Below are 20,342 nucleotides of genomic sequence, written 5' to 3'. Positions count from 1 at the left end.
CCAACATCAACAGAAGCAGAAAGCAACGACAACAACATACCTGCAGGCCAGCCAATAGCACCAACATCAACAGAAGAAGAAAGCAGTGATACCGGCATACCTGCAGGCCAGCCAATGTCACCAACATCAACAGAAGCAGAAAGCAGTGATACTAGCATACCTGCAAGCCAGCCAATATCACCAACATCAACAGAAGCAGAAAGCAATGACAACAACATACCTGCAGGCCAGCCAATAGCACGAACATCAACAGAAGCAGAAAGCAGTGATAACAGCATACCTGTAGGCCAGGTAATAGCACCAATATCTCATGAAAGTAGCATGGCCGGGAGCCGAGCACAGGCAACAACATCACCAGAAGCCCCGCACAGGCTAATGCTACCAAAGGTGGGATGGGCATCCAAACTGTCGCGTACCTGGAGGAGCATGTGTGGGTGGGAAAGAGAGATATATGGTGTTGAGGTTCCTGTAGGAATGGAGAAACTTGCGGCCTTGCATACTGTTGGTGTGGTGAATGTGAAAGCAGCAGGTGGGAAGGCCTTTTTGAAGAACCTCAAAAAACAAACCCAATTGCTCAAGCTCAGAGTGTGCGGCGTCAACAGGAAAAACTGGGAGCTGCTGTGTTCTGCCCTCACAGATCACGGCAATCTAGAATCCTTGTCAGTGCGATTTGATGAGGATTGCATCGACGATAGCTTCAAGCCACCCAAGACCCTCAAGAGCCTTAAGCTGTACGGGCCTATAACAAGATTGCCAGAAGTCACTATGAAGGTTCTTATCAATCTCACAAAGTTGGATCTTGAGATGACTATTAAAAGGCGAGCCGACATGCACTTATTCTTGAAAGAAAAATTGCCGCGTCATGGTATCATAAATCGTCTCTGCATCAATGTGAAAGGAAACCAAGAGGTAGATTTTAGCTCGAGTGAATTCCAGTACGGTGATACTTTTCGACCTCGGCTCATCAAGATGGATTGCAACTCCAATTTAAAGGTCACTTTCGGAGGCATGTTCACAAGGGCTGAGCTGCTAATAATCCAGTGCTCTGAAGGATCATTTTTCGAGGTTCTTGGGAGCAATGGGCTAAATCCTATGGAGTGTCTTAAGACACTCTGGCTTAAGGGTTTCTACAGCGAGGACCAACGGCAGGACCTGGAGAAACTTGTTGGCAGTCATTGTTCGGGCACAGTTGTCTTGAAGGTGGACCCACTGTAATGCATGCTTTCTTTCTTGCCTTCCTTCCGTACGTCGTTTTTGTTATCTTTTCTTGTACACTTTGACATGTATCATTTCCATTTTCTGTACTAGTTGTAAAACTCTATGATTTATATTAAATGAAACTGGAAGTGCGCCCTCTTTGTCATAAAAAATTGACATATATGTATCTTCCTTTCCGCATTGCCATGAGAAAAGCTATATTCTTAGCTTCAACCAGCAGCATCCCTAACGTGTCTAACGGGATTTGTTGTAATCAACATGTTTCTCATCATTATGAATTGTGGCAAAACAATTGATTCCATGCTGGCAGTGTGAGATACTCAGATGTATATCATAAAATCAGGTTTTCCAACCCGCGAAGCGCCTCGCACGCGTGTCCGGGGGCCGAGATCCGCCGCAGGCTCTCCTCCTCCTCGCCGCCGCCGGAGGGCGTTCGCCAGGCGAAGCCCGTGCGACGCTGGTGGCGGCGGGGCCTCACACTCCCTCCCCTGTTCGGGATTCCGGCGACTCGAGTGACGCTGCTCATGGGGGCGCGGGGTTTGGTGAGGTCCCTCGTGGCGGGGCCGTGCGGATCCGGCGGCGGTGCGCCCTGTAGCGGTGGCGGCAGGGGCCTGCTTGTGGTGGCGTCGGCTGACGGGATCTGGCCAGATCCCGCCCGTCGGACTCCATAAAGAGTATGTGTAAGTTTCTTCAATAAGTACAATGTACTTTAACGATAATGATTTAAATTTCATTGCTACTACATAAAACATGAGATATTTCCAATATATAGGTAATTTCAAAGGAAGGCAAAGTAAAAGTTGGACATGAAACTAGGTTAGCACAAATACCTTAGGCAGCCTCTTCACCAGAACTTCTTCACTCGATACAATGTCGGAGAATTGTGTATGAACATCTTTAATTTTTGCAACTGCCTTAGCTCCACCAAATGAAACTTGGTATGGGCAATCCTCAATCACAAATTCTTTAACCGATGCAAGATTACTGTGTCAAATGTCGCCTGGAATGGATGTTATACTTAGGCCACCAATTCTCAGTGAGACGGGGGATGTGAGGTTCTAATTCTATAGGCAGCTGGGAACATATTGAAATATATCCCCACATCTCGTTAAGATAGGCCTTTGGAGAGATGATGGCAATGCCAATCACCTTTGCCAATTGTCATTTGGGCGCCTACTAACTACAAGATCTTTCAAATATGGAAAAGTTGGACATGAAACAAGGGTAAGCACGAATACCTTAGGCGACCTCTTCACCAGAACTTCTTCACTCCTTTCAATTTTGGACAATTGCGTCTCAGCACCTGCTTTATTTTGGTACCTGTCTTAGCTCCACCAAATGAAACTAGGTAATGAAACTTGCACGGTCCATAACCTTAATTTGCCATGGTTCATAAACTAATTTTCCCATGACCCATAAACTACATTTGACATGGTTCAAGAGAGAAAACAAATTCTTAAAGCTTGCCACCAGATTGTTGCAACAAGGCCTAAATTTTCCTTGTTTGGTAGACAGAAACTGTTTTGAATTTCCCATGTGAGAATATGGAAATATTATAAGTTTGCCATTGGTAGAAAAACATGATTATAATGATTGACGAATATGAGAAAAAATACGTGAATTTGAGTTAGCACTAGTCAAAACTGGGATGAGTCGACACCAAAACCGGTCAAAACTGTGACCGGGGATGAACCTTGTCCCGTTTCGGTAGTTGGGGGTGCAAGTTGTCCGGATTTAAAGTTGAGGGTCCAAATATAGACTCCACCGAAAGTTGAGGGACGAAAAGTATATTTTTCTCATTTCTAAACATGGCTCCATTTTTTTACACATTTTTTCCATGAATTAATGAGCATACTTCTAAGTTTGGGAACATGGCAAATTTAGGAGTATTTTTATAGGAATTTAGTTCTCTGAAACACCTGGCAATTTTTGGTGAGATGGAAAATTTAGTTCGAAACCATGGCAAGTTTGGAAATCTGTAATGTAGCTTGGAGAAGACACAAGCATAGCAGATCAAAAATGGTTGATTGATTGATTACAGCGGCGACAACAACACTAAACTCGGCGCATGGCAATTTTAGAAAAATTGTAAACACAAAGCAGAGCCGATGAAATTGATTGTTTGTCCTACAATTGATTGATTACAGCAGCATCACGAAAGTTGACATGAGACATGAGGAAGGAGAGGCACACACAAAAACGACGACGGATGCCATACGAGGACAGGTTTGTACATTACCGACGTTTCAAGCCTGAGGGCGCACAACGTTATCTTTGTCGTGGTGTGAGGGCCAACGTATGGAAGCCTATGATCGTCGGATCTGATGGTTTGTTGTTCGGCGATGATCATTTATGCCATGAAAATTGTTTGAGAAAATCTTACTTCCTCCGTCTATGTGTACAAGTCATTTTAGGGCATCTTCAACCGTTTGTATGTTACCTTATTGGTAAAATATATGCCATGTCATCAACCAACACGTTAACATAAAACATTTTTAATGGGTTGTATCTAGTTTATTCAATAGGATGTGAGATAATAAATAAAGTGCTCTCTGATTCTACATTGGAGCTTGTGCAAGGGGTGTTGGTTCATGTACATACAACCTTCCTCTCTTTCCTCGTTTATTCCATGATACATCATCAAAAATTCTATGTGGCAAAGTCTACCAACAACTATCTTAGGCTAGTTATAGTGGGTAGTAACTTAAACTAGTAACATGTATATGTTACTAGTCTATGTTACTACCATCATAGTGGGTAGTAACATATGTGTAGTGTCATGCAAGCCTTCATTTATTATGTTGTAGACTCACTTTATATTGGGATGTGTTATGTTACGGTAACATACTATGTTATCACAAGCACCTCTCTCCTCATTAACTCCATGCCACATAAGCATATATGTCTTGGGGTGCGTTATGTTACAACCTAAGTTACTCCCACTATGGCTAGCCTTACAACCATTGAAGCTGCCCTTAGGTTATGCACAGCGACCAAGGCGGAGAGGAAAATAGAGAACTTAATGTTTATTGCTAATTAATAGCATTGCATGCAATGAACTAAACACTGCATGTCATGTTTGGTAGTCTCAAGTCATTGAAAGCATGTACGCCCCACATCTCTTATTGGCTGATATGTTAAGAAACTAGAAACGAGGTAGGAGTTAATACACCGCGCCTAAGTGTTTTGGGATTATTTGGTTTTCATAAGTGATTTATACACTTAGACGGAGGGAGTAGTGTGATGGAGGCCAACATTAGGAACCGAGGGATCAGACTAAAGGTAACTTTTGTCAGTAATAACTTTGGAATCGTTGATCTCCGATCCGACGACGCAGACCATCGTCCTCCAAATCCCGAATCCATCCTTCTGATGTTGCGAGATCGAGCAAAGGCCGCCGTCGCCGGCGCCGCCGACCTCCCGCCGGACATGCTGGCCAACATCCACGCCTGCCTAAGCACCCTCGACCGCCTGGCCTTCGCCGCCGCCTTCCCCGCCTCGCACGACGCATTCAGGCCAAAGGCACCGTGGCTCGTCCTGCCCGGCGGCGACAAAACGGACACCGCGACGCTCTTCTCCCTCTTCGACCGGAGCACCGCTACCCTGCGCTGCGCGGCCATGTCATCCTGGGCTCCTCCTCCGGCGGCTGGCTCGTCACCGCCGATGACCGGGCCCATATCCGCCTCGTCAACCCGGTCACTGGTGCGCAACACGGACTCCTGGCCATCACCAGCATCCCCGCCTCTTGGAGAAGTGGGGCGGCTTTAGAGCATCTCCAACAGCCGCGCTATAGCGCCGCGCGCAAAAAACCTTTTAGCGCGCGCGCTGCGGCTGGTTTTGCGCGCCCGCCTGCGCTGGCTCCAGCAGCCACGCCATAATGCAGCGTGCGTGCGCCGTTCCAGCAGAGCGCAAAAATACAGCGCGCGCGACTCGCCGGGCATTTTGCATATATGGATATTTTGGACAAAAATGAACATGTAAAATTTGACACAAACAAGTTGATGAATAAAAGTTCATGCCCACAAGTTCATCAAAATCATGCCCACAAGTTCATCCAACCAAGTTCAAATGCAAACTAAAAGTTCAAGACATGAAAGACACATCAAGCTTCATCTTCATCTTCCTCTTCTTCGTCTTCGTCCTCATCTTCCGAAGACGACTCTTCCGCCTCCGAAGATGAACCTTCCTCCCTATCCTCATCATGCACCGCATCATGTGAAGCTCCGACGATGTTGGCAAGATCTTCAACGGCATCTTTATGGGAATGTGTGTGAGAAGCCATGGCGGGCGGAGGTGCACCCATGGCGGCCGGAGGTGCACCCGGTGTGCGCGTCCATGGCGGGGGGCAGGGCGCCGGCGTCGGCGCGCGCGGGGCGTAGGACGAGGAGAGGGAGAGAGTGCGGGCGCGAGTGCTCGAGTGTGCCGCGCGCTGTAGCTGGCGCTCAAAATACACCGCGCGGATAAGTGTTTTTGACCGCGCGCCCAACCCGTTATCGCGCGCGCGCTGTTTTTGCGCGCCCGCTGGAGCGAGCCGCCGTGTTGCGCGCGCGCTAAAAAGGCCTATTTTGCGGCGCGGCGCTAGTTTAGCGCGGCTATTGGAGATGCTCTCAGCTTCATGATGCCCCAGCCGAAAGACTTCCGCAGGGGTCCCCCGTACCACGTCGGCGGCTACCGCCCGCCACAGGGGACGTTTACGATGGGTGCCGAGCTGATGTGTCGCTTCTTCTATCGCAAGGTTGTCCTCTCCGACTCCGCCACCATGCTGATCACGGGACCGTGATTTGGTGTCCTGGCCTTCGCCACGGCGGAGGGCGGAGGGTGGAGGCTGGCTCCCTCGCATGAAGGTGTGGTGGACGCCGTCTACTACAACGGCAAGTTCTAATCCGTCACCTACGCTAGCGCCGTGGAGGTGTGGGATCAGGGTGCCAATGCCGGCGGCGTGTTCATGAGCACGGTGGTCGCGCCAAGGCTGCCCGACGCGGACGGCGATTCGTCATTGTGCCGCCGCAAGTACCTCGTAGCGGCACTGGGCGGCCGGCTGATGGTGGTGCTAAAGGAGTCCAAGGAGGAGACCACGGACGAGTAGTCCTGCCCTCGGAGGATGTGCTCCTTCAAGGTGCAGGTCCTTGACGGCGAACAATGTAAGGAAACGGATGATATCGGGGACGCCGCACTGTTTCATGGGGGTGAACAGTTCGCTGTGCGTGTCGACGAGGGAGCACCCGGAGCTCAGGGCCGGCTGCATCTACAACACGGAGAACGATATAGATACAGGACCGTGCAAGGATGGGCACAACGCCGACGAAGACAACGGAGTCGGGGTGTTCAGCCCCAAGGGCAGCAAGGCGGAGAAGATCGAGGGCCTCGGGCGGCACATGAGCTGGCCGCCACCAGCGTGGTTCATTCCTTCCATGCCATGATCATAGACTGGATAGTTGATGATGCGCGTTGCTGCGCCCGTCTATTTTGATGGTTGGATTATATTGTAGTTCATAAAGATATTGACACAAAACATGGATGTTAAGACGGATTTATGTTTCCTTTTCAAAAATAAGATGGATTTATGTTTGCAAGATTCCCATTTTATCGTACTATGGAGTAATACTACAAGAAGCTTGCCTAGTTTGATTATGCCCATCTCGAGTAAATAACAAAGAAATTAATTGAAAATATAAATGTAAGTAACTTATAATAGATAAAAATGGTTCAGCTTACTTACAATTTTAACATTGTCACCGAGTGAGAAAAACAGATAATATAAACCAGAACAGAACCTAAATCAAACTAACCAAAAAGAAAAGAACAATGCTTGTACTGAAATTCCAAACACATTGTCCGTACTTTGTTATTTTTGAAATTAATAAGAACTATTGAGCGAAAGAAGTACCAGAGGGGGCCCACACCCTGGCCACGAGGGTGGGGGACGCGCCCCCCTGCCTCGTGGGCCCCCTGGTGGCCCTCCAGTGCCCATCTTATGCTATATGAAGTCTTTTACCCTGAAAAAAAATCATAATAAGCTTACGGGATGAAACTCCGCCGCCATGAGGCGGAACCTTGGCGGAACCAATCTAGGGCTCCGGCGGAGCTGTTCTGCTGGAGAAACTTCCCTCTGGGAGGGGGAAATTATCACCATCGTCATCACCAACGATCCTCTCATCGGGAGGGGATCAATATCCATCAACATCTTCACCAGCACCATCTCCTCTCAAACCCTAGTTCATCTCTTGTATCCAATCTTTGTACCCAAACCTCAGATTGGTACCTGTGGGTTGCTAGTAGTGTTGATTACTCCTTGTAGTTGATGCTAGTTGGTTTATCTGGTGGAAGATCATATGTTCAGATCCTTAATGCATATTAATACCCCTCTGATTATGAACATGAATATGCTTTGTGATTAGTTACGTTTGTTCCTGAGGACATGGGTAAAGTCTTACTATTAGTAGTCATGTGAATTTGGTATTCGTTTGATATTTCGATGAGATATATGTTGTCTTTCCTCTAGTGGTGTTATGTGAACGTCGACTACATGACATTTACCATATTTGGGCCTAGAGGAAGGCATTGGGAAGTAATAAGTAGATGATGGGTTGCTAGAGTGACAAAAGCTTAAACCCTAGTTTATGTGTTGCTTCGTAAGGGGCTGATTTGGATCCACTTGTTTCATGCTATGGTTAGGTTTACCATAGTACTTCTTTTGTAGTTGCGGATGCTTGCAATAGGGGTTAATCATAAGTTGGATGCTTGTCCAAGAAAGGGCAGCACCCAAGCACCGGTCCACCCACATATCAAATTATCAAAGTAACAAACGCAAATTATATGAGCGTGATGAAAACTAGCTTGACGATAATTCCCATGTGTCCTCGGGAGCGTTTTTCTCATTATAAGAATTTGTCCAGGCTTGTCCTTTGCTACAAAAAGTATTGGGCCACCTTGCTGCACCTTATTTACTTTCGTTGCTTGTTACCTGTTGAGGGAGTCCTGGATTAGGGGGTATCTGGGTAGCCGGACTATATACTTTGGCCGGACTGTTGGACCGTGAAGATACAAGACTCAAGACTTTGTCCCGTGTCCGGATGGGACTCTCCTTTGCTTGGAAGACAAGCTTGGCGATTCGGATATTAGATCTCCTTCTTTGTAACCGATTTTGTGTAACCCTAGCCTCCTCCGATGTCTATATAAACCGGAGGGCTTAGTCCGTAGAACAGGAACAATCATAATCATCATAGGCTAGCTTCTAGGGTTTAGCCTCTACGATCTCGTGGTAGATCAACTCTTGTAATACTCATATCATCAAGATCAATCAAGCAGGAAGTAGGATTTTACCTCCATCGAGTGGGCCCGAACCTGGGTAAACATCGTGTCCCCTGCCTCCTATTACCATTAGCCTTAGATGCATAGATCGGGATCCCCTACCCGAGATCCGCCGGTTTTGACACCGACGTTGGTGCTTTCATTGAGAGTTCCTCTGTGTCGTCGCCACAAGGCTCGATGGCTCCTTCGATCATCAACAACAATGCGGTCCAGGGTGAGAATTTTCTCCCCGGACAGATCTTCGTGTTCGGCGGCTTCGCACTGCGGGCCAATTCGCTTGGCCATCTGGAGTAGATCGACAGCTACGCCCCTGGCCATCAGGCCAGGTTCGGAAACTTGAACTACATGGCCGATATCAGCAGAGACTTGATCTTCAACGGATTCGGGCCTACGCCAGGCACGCCGAACAGTCATGACGAGCACGGCTTAGACATGCTGTCGGACAATATTCGGGATATTGCACCTGCAGGAGCTCCGAACCTAAATCCGGGGCAAATCGCGTCGTCCAAGGACGGGTGGATGGACCCCGCCCCGGAGGCCGCACACTCATCGACGGTAGAGCCGAACACAGACTCCACCCCCAAGGAAGCCAGTGTCACCGGGCCCCCGGACTCGTATCCGGCTGTAGGTCCCAGACCATGCGCCCCCGAGCCCGCCGAATCTGGTTGGGCTCCGGTAATGGAGTTCACCACTGCGGATATCTTCCAGCACTCGCCCTTTGGCGACATGCTGAACTCATTAAAGTCTCTTTCTTTGTCAGGAGATTCTTGGCCGAACTATGTCCGGCTTGAGTGGGAAGCAGGCGACGAGGAAATTCGTTGCCCACCCACCACCTACTTCATTGCCAGTGTCGATGATTTGACCGACGTGCTTGAATTCAACTCTAAAGACATTGTGGATGACGATGTAGGAGAAGAACAGGAACCACCTGTTGGGGAAAGTAGTAACTTCAAAAAATTTCCTACGCACACGCAAGATCATGGTGATGGCATAGCAACGAGAGGGGAGAGTGTTCGCCCATGTACCCTCGTAGACCATAAGCAGGAGCGTTATGACAACGCGGTTGATGTAGTCGTACGTCTTCACGATCTGACCGATCCAAGCACCGAACGTACGGCACCTCCGAGTTCAGCACACGTTCAGCTCGATGATGATCCCCGGGCTCCGATCCAGCAAAGCTTCGGGGATGAGTTCCGTCAGCACGACGACGTGGTGACGATGATGATGTTCTACCGGCGCAGGGCTTCACCTAAACTCCACGACGATATGACCGAGGTGGAATATGGTGGAGGGGGGCACCGCACACGGCTAAGGAACGATCCGTAGATCAACTTGTGTGTCATGGGGTGCCCCCCTGCCCCCGTATATAAAGGAGGGAGGGGGGAGGCTGGCCGGCCCTTGTGGGCGCGCCAAGGAGGAGGAGTCCTCCTCCTAGTAGGAGTAGGACTCCCCCTTTCCTACTCCTACTAGGAGGGGAAAGGAAGGGGGAGAGGGGGGAAGGAAAGAGGGGGGCGCCACCCCCCCTCCTAGTCCAATTCGGACCAGAGGGAGAGGGGGCGCGTGGCCCACCCTGGCCGCCCCTCTCTCTTTCCACCAAGGCCCATGTGGCCCATTATCTCTCCCGGGGGGTTCCGGTAACCCTCCGGCACTCCGGTTTTCTCCGAAAACGTCCGGAACACTTCCGGTGTCCGAATATAGTCGTCCAATATATCAATCTTTATGTCTCGACCATTTCGAGACTCCTCGTCATGTCCATGATCACATCCGGGACTCCGAACAAACTTCGGTACATCAAAACTTATAAACTCATAATAAAACTGTCATCGTAACGTTAAGCATGCGGACCCTACGGGTTCGAGAACTATGTAGACATGACCTAGAACTATTCTCGGTCAATAACCAATAGCGGAACCTGGATGCCCATATTGGTTCCTACATATTCTACGAAGATCTTTATCGGTCAAACCGCATAACAACATACGTTGTTCCCTTTGTCATCGGTATCTTACTTGCCCGAGATTTGATCGTCGGTATCCAATACCTAGTTCAATCTCATTACCGGCAAGTCTCTTTACTCGTTCTGTAACACATCATCTTATAACTAACTCATTAGTTACAATGCTTGCAAGGCTTAGGTGATGAGTATTACCGAGAGGGCCCAGAGATACCTCTCCGACAATTGGAGTGACAAAACCTAATCTCGAATTATGCCAAGCCAACATGTACCTTCAGAAACACCTGTAGAGCACCTTTATAATCACCCAGTTATGTTGTGACGTTTGGTAGCACACAAAGTGTTCTTCCGGTAAACGGGAGTTGCACAATCTCATAGTTGCAGGAACTTTGTATATGTCATGAAGAAAGCAGTAGCAATATACTAAACGATCAAGTGCTAGGCTAACGGAATGGGTCATGTCAATCACATCATTATCCTAATGATGTGATCCCATTAATCAAATGACAACACATGTCTATGGTTAGGAAACATAACCATCTTTAATTAATGAGCTAGTCAAGTAGAGGCATACTAGTGAATTCATGTTTGTCTATGTATTCACACATGTATCATGTTTCCGGTTAATACAATTTTAGCATGAATAATAAACATTTATCATGATATGAGGAAATAAATAATAACTTTATTATTGCCTCTAGGGCATATTTCTTGATGTGCTTGGTCCTCTTGTGAAATCTGGATTCCTTTGCCAAGGCAATTGCACCAGTATTGTCACAGAAGATCTTCATTGGCCCCGATGCACTAGGTATGACACCTAGATCGGAAATGAACTCCTTCATCCAGACTCCTTCATTTGCTGCTTCTGAAGCAGCTATGTACTCTGCTTCACATGTAGATCCCGCTACGACGGTTTGTTTAGAACTGCACCAACTTACAGCTCCACAGTTTAATAAAAACACGTATCCGGTTTGCGATTTAGAATCGTCCGGATCAGTGTCAAAGCTTGCATCGACATAACCGTTTACGACTAGCTCTTTGTCACCTCCATATATGAGAAACATATCCTTAGTCCTTTTTAGGTATTTCAGGATGTTCTTGACTGCTGTCCAGTGATCCACTCCTGGATTACTTTGGTACCTTCCTGCCAAGCTTATCGCTAAGCATACGTCAGGTCTGGTACACAGCATTGCATACATGATAGAGCCTATGGCTGAAGCATAGGGAACATTTTTCATTTTCTCTCTATCTTCTGCTGTGGTCGGGCATTGAGTTTGACTCAACTTCACACCTTGTAGCATAGGCAAGAATCCTTTCTTTGCCTGATCCATTTTTAACCTTTTCAAAATTTTGTCAAGGTATGTGCTTTGTGAAAGTCCTATTAAGCGTCTTGATCTATCTCTATAGATCTTGATGCCCAATATGTAAGCAGCTTCACCGAGGTCTTTCATTGAAAAACTTTTATTCAAGTATCCTTTTATGCTATCTAGAAATTCTATATCATTTCCAATTAATAATATGTCATCTACAGATAAAATTAGAAATGCTACAGAGCTCCCACTCACTTTCTTGTAAATACAGGCTTCTCCAAAAGTCTGTATAAAACCATATGCTTTGATCACACTATCAAAGCGTTTATTCCAACTCCGAGATGCTTGCACCAGTCCATAAATGGAACGCTAGAGCTTGCACACTTTGTCAGCACCTTTTGGATCAACAAAACGTTCCGGCTGCATCATATACAACTCTTCTTCTAGAAATCCATTCAAGAATGCAGTCTTGACATCCATTTGCCAAATTTCATAATCATGAAATGCAGCAATAGCTAACATGATTCGGATGGACTTAAGCATCGCTACGGGTGAGAAAGTCTCATCGTAGGCAACCCCTTGAACTTGTCGAAAACCTTTTGCAACAAGTCGAGCTTTATAGACAGTTATATTACCATCAGCGTCAGTCTTCTTCTTAAAGGTCCATTTATTCTCAATGGCTTGCTGATCATCGGGCAAGTCAACCAAAGTCCATACTTTGTTTTCATACATGGATCCCATCTCAGATTTCATGGCTTCTAGCCATTTTGCGGAATCCGGGCTCATCATCGCTTCCTCATAGTTCGTAGGTTTATCATGGTCAAGTAACATGACTTCCAGAATAGGATTACCATACCACTCTGGTGCGGATCTTACTCTGGTAGACCTACGAGGTTCAGTAGAAACTTGATCTGAAGTTTCATGATCATTATCATTAGCTTTCTCACTAATTGGTGTAGTTGTCACAGGAACCGGTTCTCGTGATGAACTACTTTCCAATAAGGGAGTAGATACAGTTATCTCATCAAGTTCTACTTTCCTCCCACTCACTTCTTTCGAGAGAAACTCCTTCTCTAGAAAGGATCCATTCTTAGCAACGAATGTCTTGCCTTCGGATCTGTGATAGAAAGTGTACCCAATAGTCTCTTTTGGGTATCATGAAGACACATTTCTCCGATTTAGGTTCGATCTTATCTGGTTGAAGTTTCTTCACATAAGCATCGCAGCCCCAAACTTTAAGAAACGACAACTTTGGTTTCTTGCCAAACCACAGTTCATAAGGCGTCGTCTCAACGGATTTTGATGGTGCCCTATTTAACGTGAATGCGGCCATCTCTAAAGCATAACCCCAAAACGATAGCGGTAAATCAGTAAGAGACATCATAGATCGCACCATATCAAGTAAAGTACGATTACGACGTTCGGACACACCATTTCGTTGTGGTGTTCCAGGTGGCGTGAGTTGCGAAACTATTCCACATTGTTTCAAGTGTAGGCCAAACTCATAACTCAAATACTCTCCTCCATGATCAGATCGTAGAAACTTTATTTTCTTGTTACGATGATTTTCCACTTCACTCTGAAATTCTTTGAACTTTTCAAATGTTTCAGACTTGTGTTTCATCAAGTAGATATACCCATATCTTCTCAAATCATGTGTGAAGGTGAGAAAATAACGATACCCACCGCGAGCCTCAACATTCATTGGGCCACAAACATCAGTATGTATGATTTCCAACAAATTAGTTGCTCGCTCCATAGTTTCGGAGAACGGCGTTTTAGTCATCTTCCCCATAAGGCACGGTTCGCAAGTACCAAGTGATTCATAATCAAGTGATTCCAAAAGTCCATCAGTATGGAGTTTCTTCATGCGCTTTACACCGATATGACCCAAACGGCAGTGCCACAAATAAGTTGCACTATCATTATTAACTCTGCATCTTTTGGTTTCAACACTATGAATATGTGTATCACTACTATCGAGATTTAATAAAAATAGACCACTCTTCAAGGGTGCATGACCATAAAAGATATTACTCATATAAATAGAACAACCATTATTCTCTGATTTAAATGAATAACCGTCTCGCATCAAACAAGATCCAGATATAATGTTCATGCTCAACGCTGGCACCAAATAACAATTATTCAGGTCTAAAACTAATCCCAAAGGTAGATGTAGAGGTAGCGTGCCGACCGCGATCACATCGACTTTGGAACCGTTTCCCACGCGCATCGTCACCTCGTCCTTGGCCAGTGCTCGCTTATTCCGTAGTCCCTGTTTTGAGTTGCAAATATTAGCAACAGAACAAGTATCAAATACCCAGGTGCTACTACGAGCTCTAGTTAGGTACACATCAATAACATGTATATCACATATACCTTTGTTCACTTTGCCATCCTTCTTATCCGCCAAATACTTGGGGCAGTTCCGCTTCTAGTGACCAGTCTGCTTGCAGTAGAAGCACTCAGTTTCAGGCTTAGGTCCAGACTTCGGTTTCTTCTCTTGAGCAGCAACTTGCTTGCTGTTCTTCTTGAAGTTCCCCTTCTTCTTCCCTTTGCCCTTTTTCTTGAAACTAGTGGTCTTGTTGACCATCAACACTTGATGCTCCTTCTTGATTTCTACCTCCGCAGCTTTTAGCATTGCGAAGAGCTCGGGAATAGTCTTGTTCATCCCTTGCATATTATAGTTCATCACAAAGCTCTTGTAGCTTGGTGGCAGTGATTGGAGAATTCTGTCAATGACGCTATCATCCGGAAGATTAACTCCTAGTTGAATCAAGTGATTATTATACCCAGACATTTTGAGTATATGTTCACTGACAGAACTATTCTCCTCCATCTTGCATCTGTAGAACTTATTGGAGACTTCATATCTCTCAATCCGGGCATTTGCTTGAAATATTAACTTCAACTCCTGGAACATCTCATATGCTCCATGACGTTCAAAACATCGTTGAAGACCCGGTTCTAAGCCGTAAAGCATGGCACACTGAACTATAGAGTAGTCATCAGCTTTGCTCTGCCAGACGTTCTTAACGTCGTTAGTTGCATCAGCAGCAGGCCTGGCACCCAGCGGTGCTTCCAGGACGTAACTTTTCTGTGCAGCAATGAGGATAATCCTCAGGTTACGGACCCAGTCCGTGTAATTGCTACCATCATCTTTCAACTTTGCTTTCTCAAGGAACGCATTAAAATTCAACGGAACAACAGCACGAGCCATCTATCTACAAACAAACATAGACAAGCAAAATACTATCACGTACTAAGTTCATGATAAATTTAAGTTCAATTAATCATATTACTTAAGAACTCCCACTTAGACAGACATCTCTCTAGTCATCTAAATGATCACGTGATCCAAATCAACTAAACCATAACCGATCATCATGTGAGATGGAGTAGTTTTCAATGGTGAACATCACTATGTTGATCATATCTCCTATATGATTCACGCTCGACCTTTCGGTCTTCGTGTTCCGAGGCCATATCTGCATATGCTAGGCTCGTCAAGTTTAACCTGAGTATTCCGCGTGTGCAAAACTGTCTTGCACCCGTTGTAGATGGACGTAGAGCTTATCACACCCGATCATCACGTGGTGTCTGGGCATGACGAACTTTGGCAACGGTGCATACTCAGGGAGAACACTTCTTGATAATTTTAGTGAGAGATCATCTTAAAATGCTATCGTCAATCAAAGCAAGATAAGATGCATAAAGGATAAACATCACATGTAATCAATATAAGTGATATGATATGGCCATCATCATCTTGTGCTTGTGATCTTCATCTTCGAAGCACCGTCGTGATCACCATCGTCACCAGTGCGACACCTTGATCTCCATCGTAGCATCGTCGTCGTTACGCCATCTATTGCTTCTACGACTATCGCTACCGCTTAGTGATAAAGTAAAGCAATTACAGGGCGTTTGCATTTCATACAATAAAGCGACAACCATATGGCTCCTGCCAGTTGCCGATAACTTCGGTTACAAAACATGATCATCTCATACAATAAAATATAGCATCACGTCTTGACCATATCACATCACAACATGCCCTGCAAAAACAAGTTAGACGTCCTCTACTTTGTTGTTGCAAATTTTACGTGGCTGCTACGGGCTTTAGCAAGAACCATACTTACCTACGCATAAAAACCACAATGGTAGTTTGTCAAGTTGGTGCTGTTTTAACCTTCGCAAGGACCGGGCGTAGCCACACTCGATTCAGCTAAAGTGAGAGAGACAGACACCCGCCAGCCACCTTTAAGCACGAGTGCTCACAACGGTGAAACCAGTCTCGCGTAAGCGTACGCGTAATGTCGGTCCGGGCCGCTTCATCTCACAATACCGCCAAACCAAAGTATGACATGCTGGTAAGCAGTATGACTTGTATCGCCCACAACTCACTTGTGTTCTACTCGTGCATATAACATCAATGCATAAAACCAGGCTCGGATGCCACTGTTGGGGAACATAGTAATTTCAAAAAAATTCCTACGCACACGAAAGATCATGGTGATGGCATAGCAACGAGAGGGGAGAGTGTTCGTCCATGTACCCACGTAGACCGTAAGCGGAAGCGTTATGACAACGCGGTTGATGTAGTCGTACGTCTTCACGATCCGACCGATCCAAGCACTGAACGTACGGCACCTCCGAGTTCAGCACACGCCCAGCTCGATGACGATCCCCGGGCTCCGATCCAGCAAAGCTTTGTGGATGAGTTCCGTAAGCAGGACGGTGTGGTGATGATGATGATGTTCTACCGGCGCAGGGCTTCGCCTAAACTCCGCGACGATATGACCGAGGTGGAATATGGTGGAGGGGGGCACCGCACACGGCTAAGGAACGATCCGTAGATCAACTTGTGTGTCATGGGGTGCGCCCCTGCCCCCGTATATAAAGGAGGGAGGGGGGAGGCCGGCCGGCCCTTGTGGGCGCGCCAAGGAGGAGGAGTCCTCCTCCTAGTAGGAGTAGGACTCCCCCTTTCCTACTCCTACTAGGAGGGGAAAGGAAGGGGGAGAGGGGGAGGAAAGAGGGGGGCGCCGCCCCCCCCCTCCTAGTCCAATTCGGACCAGAGGGAGAGGGGGCGCGCGGCCCACCCTGGCCACCCCTCTCTCTTTCCACCAAGGCCCATGTGGCCCATTATCTCTCCCGGGGGGGTTCCGGTAACCCTCCGGCACTCCCGTTTTCTCCGAAAACGTCCGGAACACTTCCGGTGTCCGAATATAGTCGTCCAATATATCAATCTTTATGTCTCGACCATTTAGAGACTCCTCGTCTTGTCCGTGATCACATCCGGGACTCCGAACAAACTTCGGTACATCAAAATTTATAAACTCATAATAAAACTGTCATCGTAACGTTAAGCATGCGGACCCTACGGGTTCGAGAACTATGTAGACATGACCTAGAACTATTCTCGGTCAATAACCAATAGCGGAACCTGGATGCCCATATTGGTTCCTACATATTCTACGAAGATCTTTATCGGTCAAACCGCATAACAACATACATTGTTCCCTTTGTCATCGGTATGTTACTTGCCCGAGATTTGTTCGTCGGTATCCAATACCTAGTTCAATCTCGTTACCGGCAAGTCTCTTTACTCGTTCTGTAACACATCATCTTATAACTAACTCATTAGTTACAATGCTTGCAAGGCTTAGGTGATGAGTATTACCGAGAGGGCCCAGAGATACCTCTCCGACAATCGGAGTGACAAAACCTAATCTCGAATTATGCCAAGCCAACATGTACCTTCGGAAACACCTGTAGAGCACCTTTATAATCACCCAGTTACGTTGTGACGTTTGGTAGCACACAAAGTGTTCTTCCGGTAAACGGGAGTTGCACAATCTCATAGTTGCAGGAACTTTGTATAAGTCATGAAGAAAGCAATAGCAATATACTAAACGATCAAGTGCTAGGCTAACGGAATGGGTCATGTAAATCACATCATTATCCTAATGATGTGATCCCATTAATCAAATGACAATACATGTCTATGGTTAGGAAACATAACCATCTTTGATTATTGAGCTAGTCAAGTAGAGGCATACTAGTGACTTTATGTTTGTCTATGTATTCACACATGTATCATGTTTCCGGTTAATACAATTTTAGCATGAATAATAAACATTTATCATGATATGAGGAAATAAATAATAACTTTATTATTGCCTCTAGGGCATATTTCCTTCACCACCGCCCACGGGGCACTGGACAGCCACCTCCTCGTATGATATATATATATATGGCGGACACTCCCAAAGAAACCAATGGCGATGAGGCAATGGAGGATAACCCCTCAAGGAAGAAATCAAAGCATGGGCGTCATCGGCGCCGCTCCAAACCCCGCCACAGCAGCACCGACACAGGAGACGAAAACAATCTGGATGGTGCTGAAGACGAATACAATCCCGATCGTCCTGCCTTCGAGCAGGCCGGACAGGAAGATAGGCAGATTAGCCCAGATAAACAGGCGACGAGCGGATACTCGAAGGAGGAAAACCACATGCTTCCCTCCGAAGACGAGGTAAGCCTCGGCGATGATGAATTCGGCGTGCCTAAGGATACCATGGAGCAGGTTCGCTTCCAGCGACGGCTTATGGCCACTGCAAGAAGCCTAAAGAAGAAGCGGCAGCAGCTCCAAGCTGACCAAGATCTGCTCATAGACAGATGGACTAAGGTCCTGGCAGCCGAGGAATACATACTCGACCGCCCCACCAAAGGATACCCAAAGAAGAATTTGCTACCTCAACTTGAGAAGGAGGTCCTAAAGCCCACACCCCGACGCCAATACATCATGGTCCGGAGCAATACGCAGTAAACGCGAGGCAGCGTCCATAAACCTGGACGCAACAGACATAAGCGTCACAAAATAACGATGACGCCCAAGGCAAGGCAGTTGGTGCCGGATTCCGCGGCCCCCAGTCTGGTCAGCGGAAAGAGAACAACTCAGGCCCATCCGGCCCGGGTAGCATACTCGACCAACCATGTCAAATCCATGGTACCCCTAGAATGGCGGCCAAGCATACCAATAGAGAATGTCGGATCTTCAACACAAAATGGCCGATCGTGCGCCGGAAACAATGAAAAGAGGTCTCAAACAACGAGGAGCCCAGTCCACCAAACATTGCGAGGTCAAAGGAAAATCCTCCGCAAACCAACAAGGGAACGAATGTGTACTCCTCGGGATGCCGACTTAACAATACAAGTCACCCCATTGTACAAAAATACGGCCGATCATCTCCAATCACACAGACTGTCCAGCCAATCTCAACCATGGCAATTTAATTGAACTTACCATCGACCCAACAGTTGGGGTTTCACCTCACAGGAACCCCTATGGGCATAAACAGCAGCTCAAAGTTGCTGCGCCAAGACACAGTTCACCAAATAGGTATTGATCGCTCGAGGATCAAACCCACTAAAAACATCTTCTCAAAGATGTCGTTCCAGGTGTAAGGGCCAAGTCTTACAGGCCCATCACCCTGGAGGTTGTCTTCGGATCACCAAACAAACACCATGCCGAAGAGTAAGTCTTCGTCGTTGTACAGAAACTACTACATACTACCGGGACGAACCGCGTTGGCCTCGCCTCAACGTGGTACCATATCATGCCAAACCCACGTGACATGGTCACAATTATGGGCAAGGCCGAACTCCACCCCGAGAGCGGAAATGATACCGCCGCTGAGATAGCGAGTTGTGCCCTTCTATCGAACTTTGATTCGACAGCCAACCCCCCGGACACCAACAAAGGAGTCCGAGCTACTTTACGTCACGATAGCCCGGCTCGACCAGGCGCCGATCAGGCACCCGCGGTTTGATACGTCCATTTTGCATCATGCTTTTATATCAATATTTATTGCATTATGGGCTGTTATTACAAATTATATCTCAATACTTATGGCTATTCTCTCTTATTTTACAAGGTTTACCATGAAGAGGGGGAATGCCGGCAGCTGGAATTCTGGCTGGAAAAGGAGCAAACATTGGAAACCTATTATGCACTGCTCCAAAAGTTCTCAAACTCCATGAAACATATTTTTGGATTTATTAAGAATTATTGAGCGAAAGAAATACATCAGGGAGCCCACACCTTGGCCAGCTGGGTGGGGGGGCGCCCCCCTTACTGGGCGCGCCCCTGTCTCCTGGGCCCCCTGGTGGCCCTCCGATGTCCATCTTCTACTATATGAGGGATTTTACCCTGGAAAAAATCGTGGGCAAGCTTACGGGATGAAACTCCGCCGCCATGAGGCGGAACCTTGGCGGAACCAATCTAGGGCTCTGGCAAAGCAGTTCTGCTGGAGACACTTCCCTCCGGGAGGGGGAAATCATCACCATCATCATCAGCAACGATCCTCTCATCAGGAGGGGGTCAATCTCCATCAACATCTTCACCAGCACCATCTCCTCTCCAAACCCTAGTTCATCTCTTGTATCCAATCTTGTATCAAAACAACAAATTGGTACATGTGGGTTGCTAGTAGTGTTGATTACTCTTTGTAGTTGATGCTAATTGGTTTACTTGGTGGAAG

The 20,342-nt window shown here is 46.8% G+C and overlaps 1 protein-coding gene across 1 annotated transcript in view; it reads left to right on the top strand.

Moving 5' to 3' along the window:
* Window positions 1-1,310, top strand: part of LOC119366621 (disease resistance protein Pik-2-like) — a 23,571-nt gene extending 22,261 nt beyond the window's left edge. The window contains exons 6-7 of the mRNA XM_037632385.1: window positions 2-82; window positions 338-1,310. Coding sequence (XP_037488282.1) covers window positions 2-82; window positions 338-1,215 — 959 coding nt within the window. The 3' untranslated portion in view covers window positions 1,216-1,310. The remainder of the gene's footprint in view (window position 1; window positions 83-337) is intronic.
* Window positions 1,311-20,342: the final 19,032 nt, after the last annotated feature.

This window comes from Triticum dicoccoides, chromosome 2B (genome assembly GCF_002162155.2).
Source record: "Triticum dicoccoides isolate Atlit2015 ecotype Zavitan chromosome 2B, WEW_v2.0, whole genome shotgun sequence".
Lineage (NCBI taxonomy): Eukaryota > Viridiplantae > Streptophyta > Magnoliopsida > Poales > Poaceae > Triticum > Triticum dicoccoides.
Note: the sequence above shows the minus strand (reverse complement) of the source record. Positions and strands in the feature narration are given on the sequence as shown.